The 13,511-nt window shown below is 42.1% G+C and overlaps 1 protein-coding gene and 1 non-coding gene across 3 annotated transcripts in view; one reads left to right on the top strand and one right to left on the bottom strand.

Moving 5' to 3' along the window:
* Positions 1-979: 979 nt before the first annotated feature.
* LOC123279183 (U6 spliceosomal RNA) lies at positions 980-1,083 on the bottom strand. Its single transcript, XR_006517102.1, has one exon. It is a non-coding gene; the product is annotated as a U6 spliceosomal RNA (small nuclear RNA).
* A 4,562-nt stretch (positions 1,084-5,645) lies between these two features.
* The window catches only part of DCPS (decapping enzyme, scavenger), a 42,637-nt gene continuing 34,771 nt past the window's right edge, over positions 5,646-13,511 (top strand). The window contains exons 1-2 of one of the 2 annotated variants that reach the window (XM_014845419.3): positions 5,646-5,902; positions 7,173-7,347. In XM_014845419.3, coding sequence (XP_014700905.1) covers positions 5,702-5,902; positions 7,173-7,347 — 376 coding nt within the window. In that variant the 5' untranslated portion in view covers positions 5,646-5,701. The remainder of the gene's footprint in view (positions 5,903-7,172; positions 7,348-13,511) is intronic. The other variant, XM_014845420.3, reaches the window with a different exon arrangement.

Here is a 13,511-nt window from a genome sequence, read left to right as displayed (position 1 = left end):
TTGTTTCCCTCATGTGAGGGGTTATGGTGTCCGAAAAGATTCTTTTGAAACTGATGTCAAGAGTGTACTGCTGATATGCTCTTCTAGAAGACTTATTGTTTCAGGCCTAATCTTTAGGTCTTTGATCCATTTTGAGTTTATTTTAGTAAATGGTGAAAAAGAATGGTTGGGTTTTCATTCTTTTACATGTGGCTGTCCAGTTTTCCCAGCACCATTTGTTGAAGAGACTTTCTTTTCTCCATTGTAGGCCCTCAGCTCCTTTGTCAAAGATTAGCTGTCCACAGATGTGTGGTTTTATTTCTGGGCTTTCAATTCTGTTCCATTGATCTGTGCACCTGTTTTTGTACCAGTACCATGCTGTTTTGATTACTGTAGCTTTGTAGTATGTTTTGAAGTCAGGGATTGTGATGCCTCCAGCTTTGTTCTTCTTCCTCAGGATTGCTTTAGCAATTCGTGGTCTTTTGTTGCCCCATATGAATTTTAGGATTCTTTGTTCAATTTCTGTAAAGAATGGCATTGGAATTCTGATTGGGATAGCGTTGAATCTGTAGATTGCTTTAGGCAGTAAGGACATTTTAACTATGTTTATTCTTCCAATCCATGTGCATGGAATGTCTTCCCATCTCTTTATGTCGTGGTCGATTTCTTTCAAGAAGGTCTTGTAGTTTTCATTGTATAGATGTTTCACTTCCTTGGTTAAATTTATCCCAAGGTATTTTATTCTTTTTGTTGCGATCGTGAATGGGATTGAGTTCTTGAGATCTTTTTCTGTTAGTTCATTGTTAGCATATAGAAATGCTACTGATTTATGTATGTTGATTTTATATCCTGCAACTTTGCTGTAGTTGTTGATTGTTTCTAATAGCTTTTCTATGGATTCTTTGGGGTTTTCTATACATAAGATCATGTCGTCTGCAAACAGCGAGAGTTTTACTTCTTCGTTGCCTATTTGTATTCCTTTTCTTTCTTTTTCCTGCCAAAAAATATGGAACGCTTCCCGAATTTGCATGTCATCCTTGTGCAGGGGCCATGCTAATCTCTGTATCGTTCCAATTTTAGTATATGTGTTGCTGAAGTGAGCACTCTAAAAGTTATTTTTAAATTACATTTCTTATCTATCACTGGTAGAAAAGATGGCAATTTATTTTGCATAGTGATCTAATGTTAAGCAACCCGCTGAATTATTTATTCTTTAAGACATAGAGGGGCTGGCCCCGTGGCTGAGTGGTTAAGTTCGCATGCTACACTGTGGCAGCCCAGGGTTTCGCCAGTTCGGATCCTGGGATTCTGACCACTCATCAGGCCATGCTGAGGTGGCATCCCACATGCCACAACTAGAAGGACCCACAACGAAAATATACAACTATGTACTGGGGAGATTTTGCAAGAAAAAAAGCAGAAAAAAATAAATTAAAAAAAAAGACTGGCAACAGTTGTAAGTTCAGGTGCCAATCTTTAAAAACAAAAAAAGACCATAGATTTTGTTGGGTTTCCATTAACCCAATCATATAATTTGCAAAACAAAACAAAAACTTTAGTTCCTTGTCTTTCTGTACTGCCTGGGACTGCCGGTAAAATGTTGAAAGTGAGAATAGCCACCGCCTGTGTCTCATTTATGATTTTAAAGGGAATGCTTCAAATATTTCACTATTAAATGTGATATTTGTTGTAGGTTTTTGGTTTGGTGTGTTTTTTTAAACAAATTGTAAGTTTCCCGCTGTTTTCAGTTAAGAGTTTTACTTATCTTGAGTAGGTTTTAAATTTAATCTAAAATTTTCACATCTACTGAGATGATATGTTTTTTTCCTTTTACTCAGTTAATGCAGCGAGTAACATTAGATTTTCTAATGGGAAGCCAGCCTTGCATTCCTGGGGTAAACTCAATTTGACCACGATGTATTGCCTCTGTTATAAATCACAGGATTCAGATTGCTAACACTTTCTGTAGGATTTTACATCTCTGCTCATACGTAGGAATGGCCGATTGTTCTGTCTTGTATCACCCCTTCCGGTTGTGTTACCAGGGTTATACCAGCTTTATAAACTAGTTGTGGAGTGGTCCCTTTTTTCTATTCATTGAAGAGTTTAAGCTCGGAATTAATTGTTTCTTGAATGTTTGGGAGACTTATCTGTAAATCCATCTGGACCTAGCACTTTCCTTACGGGAAGATTTAAAACTGCAATTTCAATGTCTTAAAGAGTTAAAGATCTATTTAGATTTTCCATTTCTTCTGGAGTCAATCTGGCATAGAGTAAGCAGTCAATAAAGAATACAAGACCAGCTTAAATAGCTTCTTCAGTTTGAATTTCCTGCATCATACAGGCAGTATAAATCCAAACTCTAAACCTGCATGAAGATTGGCCTGTGGTTATGAATTTTCAGGGGATTTTTTTTTCTTCCCTCCAGAGCCAGATGTTGAGGCAGCTAAGTTTCCCAAATATCTTGTCTCCTTTAGGGGGCAGCTTTTGTTTTACTTATTTATTTTTTAATAGTTGGCCCTTTCACTGAGGTGGTGAACCTTCAGAGATCTTGCCTTTATGGGAAGTTCTCTCTTCTGATTCCTCACCTCGCACAAGCCCAGGTCTTGTCTCCTGTGCCTTAAACATCACATTTAAAGCCCAAGACTCTAGATTTCTAGAAACCAGCAATCTCTCTTAGAACTTCTGCTTCAATATCCACTTATCATTCTCTAAATTTGTGCTCCTACATTTTTCAGTTCTGAAAACCTTATTTTCTTGAGAGAACAGCAATGCAGCCAAAAAGATGTTTTTAATTTTGCATCCAGAATGTTCAGGTGTTTTTAGGAAATCTAGTCTGTTATAATACCTGAAATGGAAGTGTCTAGTCCTTCCTTAAACTAAAAAAACGATTTGGGAGAAGTTTTGAGATTCTTCAAGAAGAGTGAAAGATAGATACTTATAGACAGACGACAGATCTCCAGTAATAACCTTCTAATACAGGACTGTCCACTTCAACTTTCTGTAATCATGGAAATGGTCCACATCTGTGCTGTCCAATATGGTAGCCAGTAGCCTTATGTGGCTATCAGGTATTTGAAATGTGGCTGTATGACTGAGGAACTGAATTTTCAATTTTATCTAATTGTAATTAATTCAAATGTAAACAGCTACATGTGGCTAGTGGTTAGTGGCTGTTGGATGGGACAGTGCAGAGCCTTCTAATGTTTCCAAGGAAGGTGAACTAAAAAATTCATCAACAGAGGCTGGCCCTGTGGTGCAGCAGCTAAGTTTGCACATTCTGCTTTGGCAGCCCAGGGTTCGCTGGTTCAGATCCCGGGTGCGGACATGGCACCGCTTGGCAAGCCATGCTGCAGTAGGCGTCCCACATATAAAGTAGAGGAAGATGGGTATGGATGTTAGCTCAGGGCCAGTCTTCCTCAGCAAAAAGAGAAGGATTGGCAGCAGATGTTAGCTCAGGGCTAATCTTCCTCAAAAAAAAAAAAGAATCGTCAACAGACAAAAACCTCCGAAGCTAAGCGAAGCTCCTTAGTGTCTGCCATAAAGGTCCCTTGCACTCTGCTGTCTTGTATTCTAATAAGTCCTCTATTGCTGAGGCTCCCTGTGAGCTCATCCTCTCCTTGAGCCAGGCCCTCTTAGGAGAATTCTGACCTTATGGAAATTTTAATCAGACTTATATCTGCATTGATGAATTTGCCATTAATGAATAAATTTGTCTACAATTTCATTTTATATCTCTCCCTTGCACACTACATTCTATCCATAAGGGCCATTCCGTTTCTGAAAATGTCAAGCTCATTGCTGCTTTAGGGTCCTTAGCATCTGATATCTACTCTGCCTGAAATACACCTTCCTGGTCTCCACATGGCTGGTTCCTTCTCATCATTCAAGTCTCAGCTCAATGTCACCTCCTGAGAGGGCACATGATCACCTTATCTAAAGTCCTCTCTATCCCCAGGCTCTATCACATTGTCTTGTTTTATTCTATAAATAATCATTATCTGAAATTACCATTATCTTAATCATTATCAAAAATGATCACATTTGTTTACCTCATCTCCATTTGAATATGAATTCTATGAAAGTAGAGGTCTCCTCCAACTTGTTCAGGACTGACAGTCTGGCACACAGAAAATGGAGGCCTAGAGAGGGTAAGTGACTTCCCCAAAGTTGCAAAGCCAGTCAGTGCTGGGGCCAGACTTCATGGCTCCCAATTCAGGGCTCTTTTTGTTAAAACATAGCTACCCTGCTCAAATTCTCTTCCCAGTAGCAGTTAAGGAAGCAAGCAAGCAAGAGGGAAGGAGAGAGGCAGACAGAAAGAGAAAGAGAGGAAGAGAAGGAGAAAAAGGAAGGAAGAAAAAAAGAGAAGGCACACCTAGAAATTCTCTTAAGATCAGGACCTCGGGCTTTTGAACAGGTTTTGCTATTGCCATTGACCCCCAAGGACATTTTGTTGTAGTCTTGCATACAGTTTATAACCTCTTACTGTATATCCCCAGAGGGTGAGGGATGCATCCAGAAAATGCGTAGACAGGCAGTAAATGTTTTTGGTTGAAGATAATTATCTCAGATCCTAAGTCTCCCCTATTAATGCATTCTGCTTCACAAAACAATTAGCCTTTATCCAGCTCATAATATATATTTCTGGTAGAAATAATCAAGCCAAATGCAACTGTCATTGAGATAGATTGAGACCTTACTGACTGACTGAAAGTTGAAAAAACTGCACCCCCATTAGATTTGTCTGAAAAAAACAAACTCAAAACTGACACTGGTGAAAATGATAAAATTTTTTACTAAACCTTGATGTATCAAGTCTTGACAAAATTTAGATCTGTTAAATAACAAACCACGGAAAAATGGACTCGCCAGAAATAATTGACACAAAGGAAACTTACAAAGGCAGAAATTATAAGCAAAACGTTTATATGACCAAAAAGAAAGAAAAGGAAAGAAACTCTGATAGGTGAATCATATTCACGCCGCAAGTCCATCCCGAGAGCATAGCAAACGTGTGGGCGACGAAGATAGAGAGAGAGGCCGCCAGCAGGAAGAAAAGAAGCAGGTGACAAAATGGATTTCTGCTGCTGTTCACTTACCTTTCTTTTCCGCAAGAAGTACTGAATCTATAAAGAAAAGGGCTGCACGCGATGAAGATTTCTGTAAAATGAAAATGGGTGAAAAATGGAAATGGTTTAAGTGGTCTCTATAAAAAACCCAAGAAATATCATTTGGCTCAAACAGATTTGTTTCAGAAACATTCCTTCCGCGCTAACGCATCAATGTTGGTACACTTCTTACTAAAATGTCAATATTCAAAGAAGCTGTCGAGGCATTCAGGGTCCAAAGGGTGTCCTCCAGCTCTGGCCCTCAGGGCGGCTGGGGGAGCCCTCTCCACTGCAGCGCCACTAGCCTGCCTATTTGGGGACTCACTGCCGTCTTTTTTTTTTTTCCCTCAGCACCGGCCTCAACTCGGGGCCAGCCAGCACGAGGGGACCAAGGACAGTAACTCGAATTAAAACCGCTCATTCCGGACAGGTCACAAGGACAGGCGCTCCAAGGCTCCGTAGAGTCGGAAGAACGCCGGTCTCGGCGCGGAGCACATCGGGAGTTGTAGTCCAGCCCCGTCGTCACGGAGGCGGGAGGCGGTGGCCCGCGAGCAGCAGGAAGGGGCGGGGCCACGGCTGGGGGTTGCGCAGGCTCACACTTTCTGCCGGGCAGCATGGCGGACGCAGCCCCTCAAGGCAGTAAGAGAAAACGCGATCTGGACGCCGAGGAGGCGGAAGCCCCCAGCACAAAAGAAAAGGAAGCAGGCTTTGGGAATGGTACCGCTGCCCCTGTCCGCCTACCTTTCTCCAGCTTTAGAGTGAAAAAAGTGCTGAGGGAGTCCGCGCGGGACAAAATCATCTTCCTACACGGGAAGGTACCATTAGGCAGCCCGGGATGGTGGATGCGGGTAGGAGTGAACCAGTCATAGCCTGGGAGGCGGATCTTTTTCAGAATTCTGCCGGAAAGTACCAGTCGCGTTACTTGCGGGGGAGGAAGAGTGCACCACTACCATGCATGGGGGAGGAGGGCTTGGAAGAGACAAGATCCCCCGTGGAATTAAGGAAATTAACACACATAGGGCTGATTTTCCTAGTTTCTCCTTTACTGTGAATAATTGACCCTTGTACAGTGTATTACAGACTAAAAAATCACGTGTTAAATTCTCCAACCCATTCATTTATTCATTCAACCTATAAAGGTGCTAGGAACCCAGTCAATGTTGCTGGACCGTCTTGTTCATCCATGCCTCTGGGAACGACAAAGAGACTGTAGGAGATATGATCCCTGCTGTACAGGACTTCAGCCCTAACAGAGGAGACAGTTTATTACATTGGTAATTCAATTCCACAGATCATGCACTGACAGCCCAGAACTGAGCGAGGTTCTGGGGATGTAGAGATGAAAGTTACCATCCCTGATGTTCAGGAGTGCAGAGTATCTTGGGGTATACAGATATGCACAGCTGGCTCTGATACTATGTGCTCAGCTCTCTAGCAGGGACTGAGGAGACACTGGAGGCCATCCAGAAGCTAGTGAGGAGGCCAAGCCAAGCCAAGGTATTAGGGTTCCCCAGAACTCCTAGCAGGAGCTTTCATTGTGGGGGGATCAGGGGGACCTGGGCCTAGGCTTCTGTGCCTCTCTCTGCGTCTTTTGTTTTTTACAAGGTTCTGTCTGGTTCTCTCAGCCTCACCTGTCTTCAGTCTGCGTCACCCACTAAAGTTTTAACCATGAGAACCTTTGAGCTAAGAGTGAGTTAGGATACTCAAATACTAGTTTCTGTGTCAACATCGACTGTTCATGTGACCTTGGGCAAGTCACATAATCCCTCTAGACCTCAGTTTCTTCATCTGTAAAATGGAAGAATTTGACACAGGTCTTGTGAGCCTAAAATAGACGACGGCTGAGAAGCTTTGCGTCTTTGAGAAGAAAGATGTGAGCACTGCCACAAAGATTTGGATTAATGAGGTGCCACCTCTGGGAGAAGAAACATGAGTACCATTGGGTAGACTTGCCCAGAGGGAAGGCTACAGGGAAGGAAATCCCAAGTGTGGGAGTTTCTGGGGCCCCAAGAACTTCAGCCTCTGCTCTCCAGGCCTCACCTGTGGCTCTGCTCCTGAGCCCACTGATGGTGTCTCTGCCCACAGGTGAATGAGGCCGATGGGGATGGGGTTGGAGAGGATGCCGTTGTGATCCTGGAGAAGACGCCATTTCAGGTGGAACAGGTGGCCCAGCTCCTGAACGGCAGCCCTGAGCTCCAGTTACAGTTCTCCAATGATATCTACAGCACCTATCACCTGTTCCCTCCAAGGCAACTGAGTGGTGAGCTAGTCAGGGCTGAGGTGGCTACATGTGGGGAGAGTGGGGTGCTGGGAAATTAGGGGGTGTGGTGGCTGCCCCTGATAACTGATTTGCATATTCTAGTGCAGTAGTTCTTAATGGAAGGAGGAGGGAATTTCGCCACACAGAGACATTTGGCAATCTCTGAAGACGTTTTTGCTTGTCAGATCTGGGGAGGACGGAGTGCTGCTGGTATCTAGAGAGTAGAGCCCAGGGATGCTGCTAAATGTCCTATAAAACATAGGATGGGCCCCACAACAGAGAAATGCCAACAGTGCTGAGGGGGAGAAACCCTGCTCTGGTGTGGTGTGTTTTGGGGAGGGGGTGTGATTCATGGGCTAGGACAGGTTCCTCTCTTGACTGAGTAGTAATGATTGTCAGCACTTGCTAACCCTTATGTTGTGCAGACCACCATTCTAAGTAGTCTACGTGTATGATCATATTTAATCCACAGAATAGCCTGTCGTGATAGGGTTTTACAAGGGAGGGAACTGAGGTTTTGAAACGTTAAGTACCTTGTCCAAGATCACACAGCCAGTAGGTGGCAGAGAAACTAAGATTGTGGACTTGCTCAGCACACTGCTGTGGAGTGACCAGTGTGCTGGGTGCTGCAAAGACCAGTTACTTCCCTGAAGGAACTCGGTTCCTAGTCAGGGAGACACTGGATGTAATCGAGGGGTATGTACTTGAGAATGGCAGGAATTCATGAGTTAAAAGGCAGAGATTTGTTTTTGATTGCAAGTATTTTTTAATATATTAAGAAGAAGACTAGCCCATGCCCAGAGCTGGGCGTGCCGCCAGCGTTCTCCTTTCGCTGCTTGGATTGAGTAGGCAGGCTTGTGGGAAGCGTGAGGGAGGCTGCTTGACTGTGGAGGTTCCTTCCCACCAGGAAATTCTGGGATCTGCTTTGCAGCACACGGCAGTTTTGTAAAATCCTTCTGTCTTTTTATTTGTCCTCCAGCATTTAAGAACACTTTGGCTTTCCAGATATCCTGCCACAGCCTTTTCGATAGATTTAGTGTCTTCTGCACCCCTAAGAAAGGGTGCTGTTGTTGTCCTTGGAAATGTATGTGAACACTTGAGGTGAGACAAGCAAACCTTTCAGAACTGAAAGCAGAACAGCCTGGCCCTCCATTGAAAGAGAGCCCGACTGATTGGTTCAAGTTGATGGAAGTGGACAGCTGTGTTTCTTTCTCGGGTGTTGACATTTAAGCAAATGTATTCCTCCACACGGGGTGGCAGAGCACGACAGAAGGCCCTGTAGCCCAACACCTCTCAGGGCAGCCCTGAAACCACGGGCTCTGGGGCCACCATTCTGCTGCCGCCTCTTTCCCTTGCCTTCCGCCAGCCCTTTATCCACCTTCCTCACTCCCAGCCAAAATCCAGAAGGTTCTGCTCCACAGAGCAACCCTGTAGAATTCACAGCCTTTCCTTTTTTCCTTCTTTTTTCAGTACTTCTGTGGTACTGCTCGCAGGTGGTGTGACCGCTGCCCTGCCTTTCTCTTTTTGTCGTCTTTCTAAGCTAAGCGCTGAAAGAAGCTGGGGCTGTCGGCTCACCACGGCTCCCCTTCCCTTCCACATTCAGAACCCCAGGTGTCCCTCTGCCTTTCCCCAGCACTGCCTCGCGCGCACTCAGCTCATCCTTCCAGGGCTTGCCGCCTTCCTGGCATCAGTGTTAGCATAGATGCAGAGCATTAGGCTTTTATTGTCCCTGCCCAAACTTGTCCTGTGATTTGGAAGTCATGACGGTTTGCCTCATCTCTCTCTAGTTTGGCTGTTCACCCTGTCCCTGATGATACTCCAGATCAGGGGTTGACAAACTTTTGCTGAAAAGGACCAGAGAGTAAATATTTTAAGCTTTATGAGCCGCAAATGGTCCCTGTTGCATATTCTTTCTTTTCTTTTTTTTAATAACCCCTTTAAAAATGAGAATACCACTCAGCTTGCTTGATGTACAACAGGCCATGGGCCAGATTTGGCCTTCTGACTAGTTTGTCAACCCCTGTTCCAGATTTTTCCCTTCAAAGTGTGGTCTGTGGACCAGTAGTATTTGTATCACCTGGGAGCTTGTTAGAAAGGCAAGCTCTCAGGCCCCACTCCAGACCTCAGACTCAGAATCTGCATTTTAGCAAACCCCCCCAGGTGGGTCCTGCATATTAAACTTTGAGAGGCAGTGGTCTTTAAACACCACCTGTGTGCAGGTAAAGTCCACATTTATTTCTCCATCCCTGAGCTCTCTGAGAACTGCAGGCTCATGTTGAAATAAACATCTTCTGGACTTCTCCATTTGGAAGTCTCATAGGTACTTCATGGGTGAAATGTGAGAATCAGTTGCGCTAATGATTTAAAAGTACTTAGCACATGTTAAATGTGCTGCCATTCTTTTTTTTTTTTTTATTAATGTTATGATAGATTACAACCTTGTGAGATTTCAGTTGTACATTTTTGTTAGTCGTGTTGTGGGTACACCACTTCCCCCTCTGTGCCCTCCCCCTACCCCCCCTTTTCCCTGGTAACCACCGATCAGATCTCCTTATCAGTATACTAATTTCCACCTATGAGTGGAGTCATATAGAGTTCGTCTTTCTCTGACTGGCTTATTTCGCTTAACATAATACCCTCGAGCTCCATCCACGTTGTTGTGAATGGGCCAATTTTGTCTTTTTTTATGGCTGAGTAGTATTCCATTGTGTATATATACCACATCTTCTTTATCCAGTCATCAGTTTCTGGGCATGTAGGCTGGTTCCACGTCTTGGCTATTGTAAATAATGCTTCGATGAACATAGGGGTGCAACGGACTCTTGAGATTTCTGATATCAGGTTCTTAGGATAGATACCCAGTAATGGGATGGCTGGGTCATAGGGTATTTCTATTTTTAACTTTTTGAGAAATCTCCATACTGTTTTCCATAGTGGCTGTACCAGTTTGCATTCCCACCAACAGTGTATGAGGGTTCCTTTTTCTCCACAACCTCTCCAACATTTGTCACTCTTGGTTTTGGATGTTTTTGCCAATCTAACGGGTGTAAGGTGATATCTTAGTGTAGTTTTGATTTGCATTTCCCTGATGATTAGCGATGATGAACATCTTTTCATGTGTCTATTGGCCATATTCATATCTTCTTTTGAGAAATGTCTGTTCATGTCCTCTGCCCATTTTTTGATCGGGTTGTTTGTTTTTTTGTTGTTAAGCAGTGTGAGTTCTTTGTATATTATGGAGATTAACCCTTTGTCGGATAAGTGGCTTGTAAATATTTTTTCCCAATTAGTGAGCTGTTTTTTTGTTTCAATCCTGTTTTCCCTTGCCTTGAAGAAGCTCTTTAGTCTGATGAAGTCCCATTTGTTTATTCTTTCTATTGTTTCCCTCAACTGAGGAGTTACAGTGTCCGAAAAGATTCTTTTGAAACTGATGTCAAAGAGTGTACTGCCTATATTCTCTTCCAAAAGACTTATTGTCTCAGGCCTAATCTTTAGGTCTTTGATCCATTTTGAGTTTATTTTGGTGTGTGGTGAAAAAGACTGGTCAATTTTCAATCTTTTGCATGTGGCTGTCCAGTTTTCCCAGCACCATTTGTTGAAGAGACTTTCTTTTCTCCATTGTAGGCCCTCAGCTCCTTTGTCGAAGATTAGCTGTCCATAGATGTGTGGTTTTATCTCTGGGCTTTCAATTCTGTTCCATTGATCTGTGGACCTGTTTTTGTACCAGTACCATGCTGTTTTGATTACTGTAGCTTTGTAGTATGTTTTGAAATCGGGGATTGTGATTCCGCCGGCTTTGTTTTTCTTGCTCAGGATTGCTTTAGCAATTCGTGGTCTTTTGTTGCCCCATATGAATTTTAGGATTGTTTGTTCAATTTCTGTGAAGAATGTTCTTGGGATTCTGATTGGGATAGCATTGAATCTGTATATTGCTTTAGGTAGTATGGACATTTTAACTATGTTTATTCTTCCAATCCATGTGCAAGGAATGTCTTTCCATCTCTTTATGTCATCGCCAATTTCTTTCAAGAAAGTCTTGTAGTTTTCATTGTATAGATCCTTCACTTCCTTGGTTAAGTTTATCCCAAGGTATTTTATTCTTTTCGTTGCGATTGTGAATGGGATTGAGTTCTTGAGTTCTTTTTCTGTTAGTTCATTGTTAGTGTATAGAAATGCTACTGATTTATGCACGTTAATTTTATACCCTGCTACTTTGCTGTAGTTGTTGATTATTTCTAATAGTTTTTCTGTGGATTCTTTGGGGTTTTCTATATATAAGATCATGTCGTCTCCAAACAGCGAGAGTTTCACTTCTTCGTTACCTATTTGGATTCCTTTTATTTCTTTTTCCTGCCGAATTGCTCTGGCCAGCACCTCCAGTACTATGTTGAATAGGAGTGGTGAAAGTGGGCACCCTTGTCTTGTTCCTGTCCTCAGAGGGATGGCTTTCAGTTTTTGTCCATTGAGTATGATGTTGGCTGTGGGTCTATCATTATGGCCTTTATTATGTTGAGGTACTTTCCTTCTATACCCATTTTACTGAGGGTTTTTATCATAAATGGGTGTTGGATCTTGTCGAATGCTTTCTCTGCATCTATTGAGATGATCATGTGGTTTTTGTTTTTCATTTTGTTGATGTAGTGTATCACGTTGATTGACTTGCGGATGTTGAACCATCCCTGTGTCCCTGGTATAAATCCCACTTGATCATGGTGTATAATCTTTTTGATGTATTGCTGTAATCAGTTTGCCAAAATTTTGTTGAGGATTTTTGCATCTATGTTCATCAGTGATATCGGCCTGTAGTTCTCCTTCTTTGTGTTGTCCTTGTCAGGTTTGGGGATCAGAGTGATGTTGGCTTCATAGAATGTGTTAGGGAGTTCTCCATCTTTCTCAATTTTCTGGAACAGTTTGAGGAGAATAGGTATTAAGTCTTCTTTGAATGTTTGGTAGAATTCTCCAGAGAAGCCATCTGGTCCTGGACTCTTATTTTTGGGGAGGTTTTTGATTACCGTTTCTATTTCCTTACTTGTGATTGGCCTATTCAGATTCTCCATTTCTTCCTGATTCAGTTTGGGGAGATTGTAGGAGTCTAGGAATTTGTCCATTTCTTCCAGGTTGTTCAATTTGTTGGCATATAGTTTTTCATAGTATTCTCTTATGATGTCTTGTATTTCATTGGTATCTGTTGTGATTTCTCCTCTGTCATTCCTGATTTTATTAATTTGCAATTTCTCTCTTCTTTTCTTGGTGAGTCTGGCTAGGGGTTTGTCAATTTTGTTAATTCTTTCGAAGAACCAACTCTTTGTTTCATTGATCCTTTCTATTGTCTTTTTTGTTTCAATATCGTTTATTTCTGCTCTTATTTTTATTATTTCCCTCCTTCTACTGACTCTGGGCTTTGTTTGTTCTTCTTTTTCTAGTTCTGTTAGGTGTCGTTTGAGGTTGCTTATGTGAGCTTTTTCTTGTTTAGTGAGGTGAGCCTGTATTGCGATGAATTTCCCTCTTAGGACTGCTTTTGCTGCATCCCAAATGATTTGGTATGTCGTGTTCTCATTTTCATTAGTCTCCAGATAAAATTTGATTTCTTCTTTAATTTCTTCAATGATCCATTGTTTGTTGAGAAGCATGTTGTTTAGTCTCCACATTTTTGCACCTTTCTCTGCTTTTTTCTTGTAGTTGATTTCTAGTTTAATAGCATTATGATCAGAAAAGATGCTTGATATTATTTCAACTCTCTTGTATTTATTGATGTTTGCTTTGGTTCCCAAAATATGGTCAATCCTTGAGAATGTTCCATGTGCACTTGAGAAGAATGTGTAACCTGCTGTTTTTGGATGAAGTGTTCTATATATATCTATTAAGTCCATCTGGTCTAATTTTTCATTTAATTCTATTATTTCCTTGTTGATTTTCTGTCTGGATGTTCTGTCCATTGGTGTTAATGGTGTGTTGAGGTCCCCTACTATTATTGTATTGTTGTTGATGTCTTCTTTTAGTTCTATTAAGAGTTGCTTTACAAATTTTGGTGCTCCTGTGTTGGGTGCGTATATATTTATAAGTGTTATGTCTTCTTGGTGGAGAGTCCCTTTTATCATTATATACTGTCCCTCTTTATCTTTCTTTATCTGTTTTGCTTTGAAATCTACCTTGTCTGATATTAG

Source organism: Equus asinus, chromosome 20 (genome assembly GCF_041296235.1).
Source record: "Equus asinus isolate D_3611 breed Donkey chromosome 20, EquAss-T2T_v2, whole genome shotgun sequence".
Lineage (NCBI taxonomy): Eukaryota > Metazoa > Chordata > Mammalia > Perissodactyla > Equidae > Equus > Equus asinus.
The sequence above is the reverse complement of the archived record's forward strand: the minus strand, read 5'-3'. Positions and strand labels throughout refer to the sequence as shown.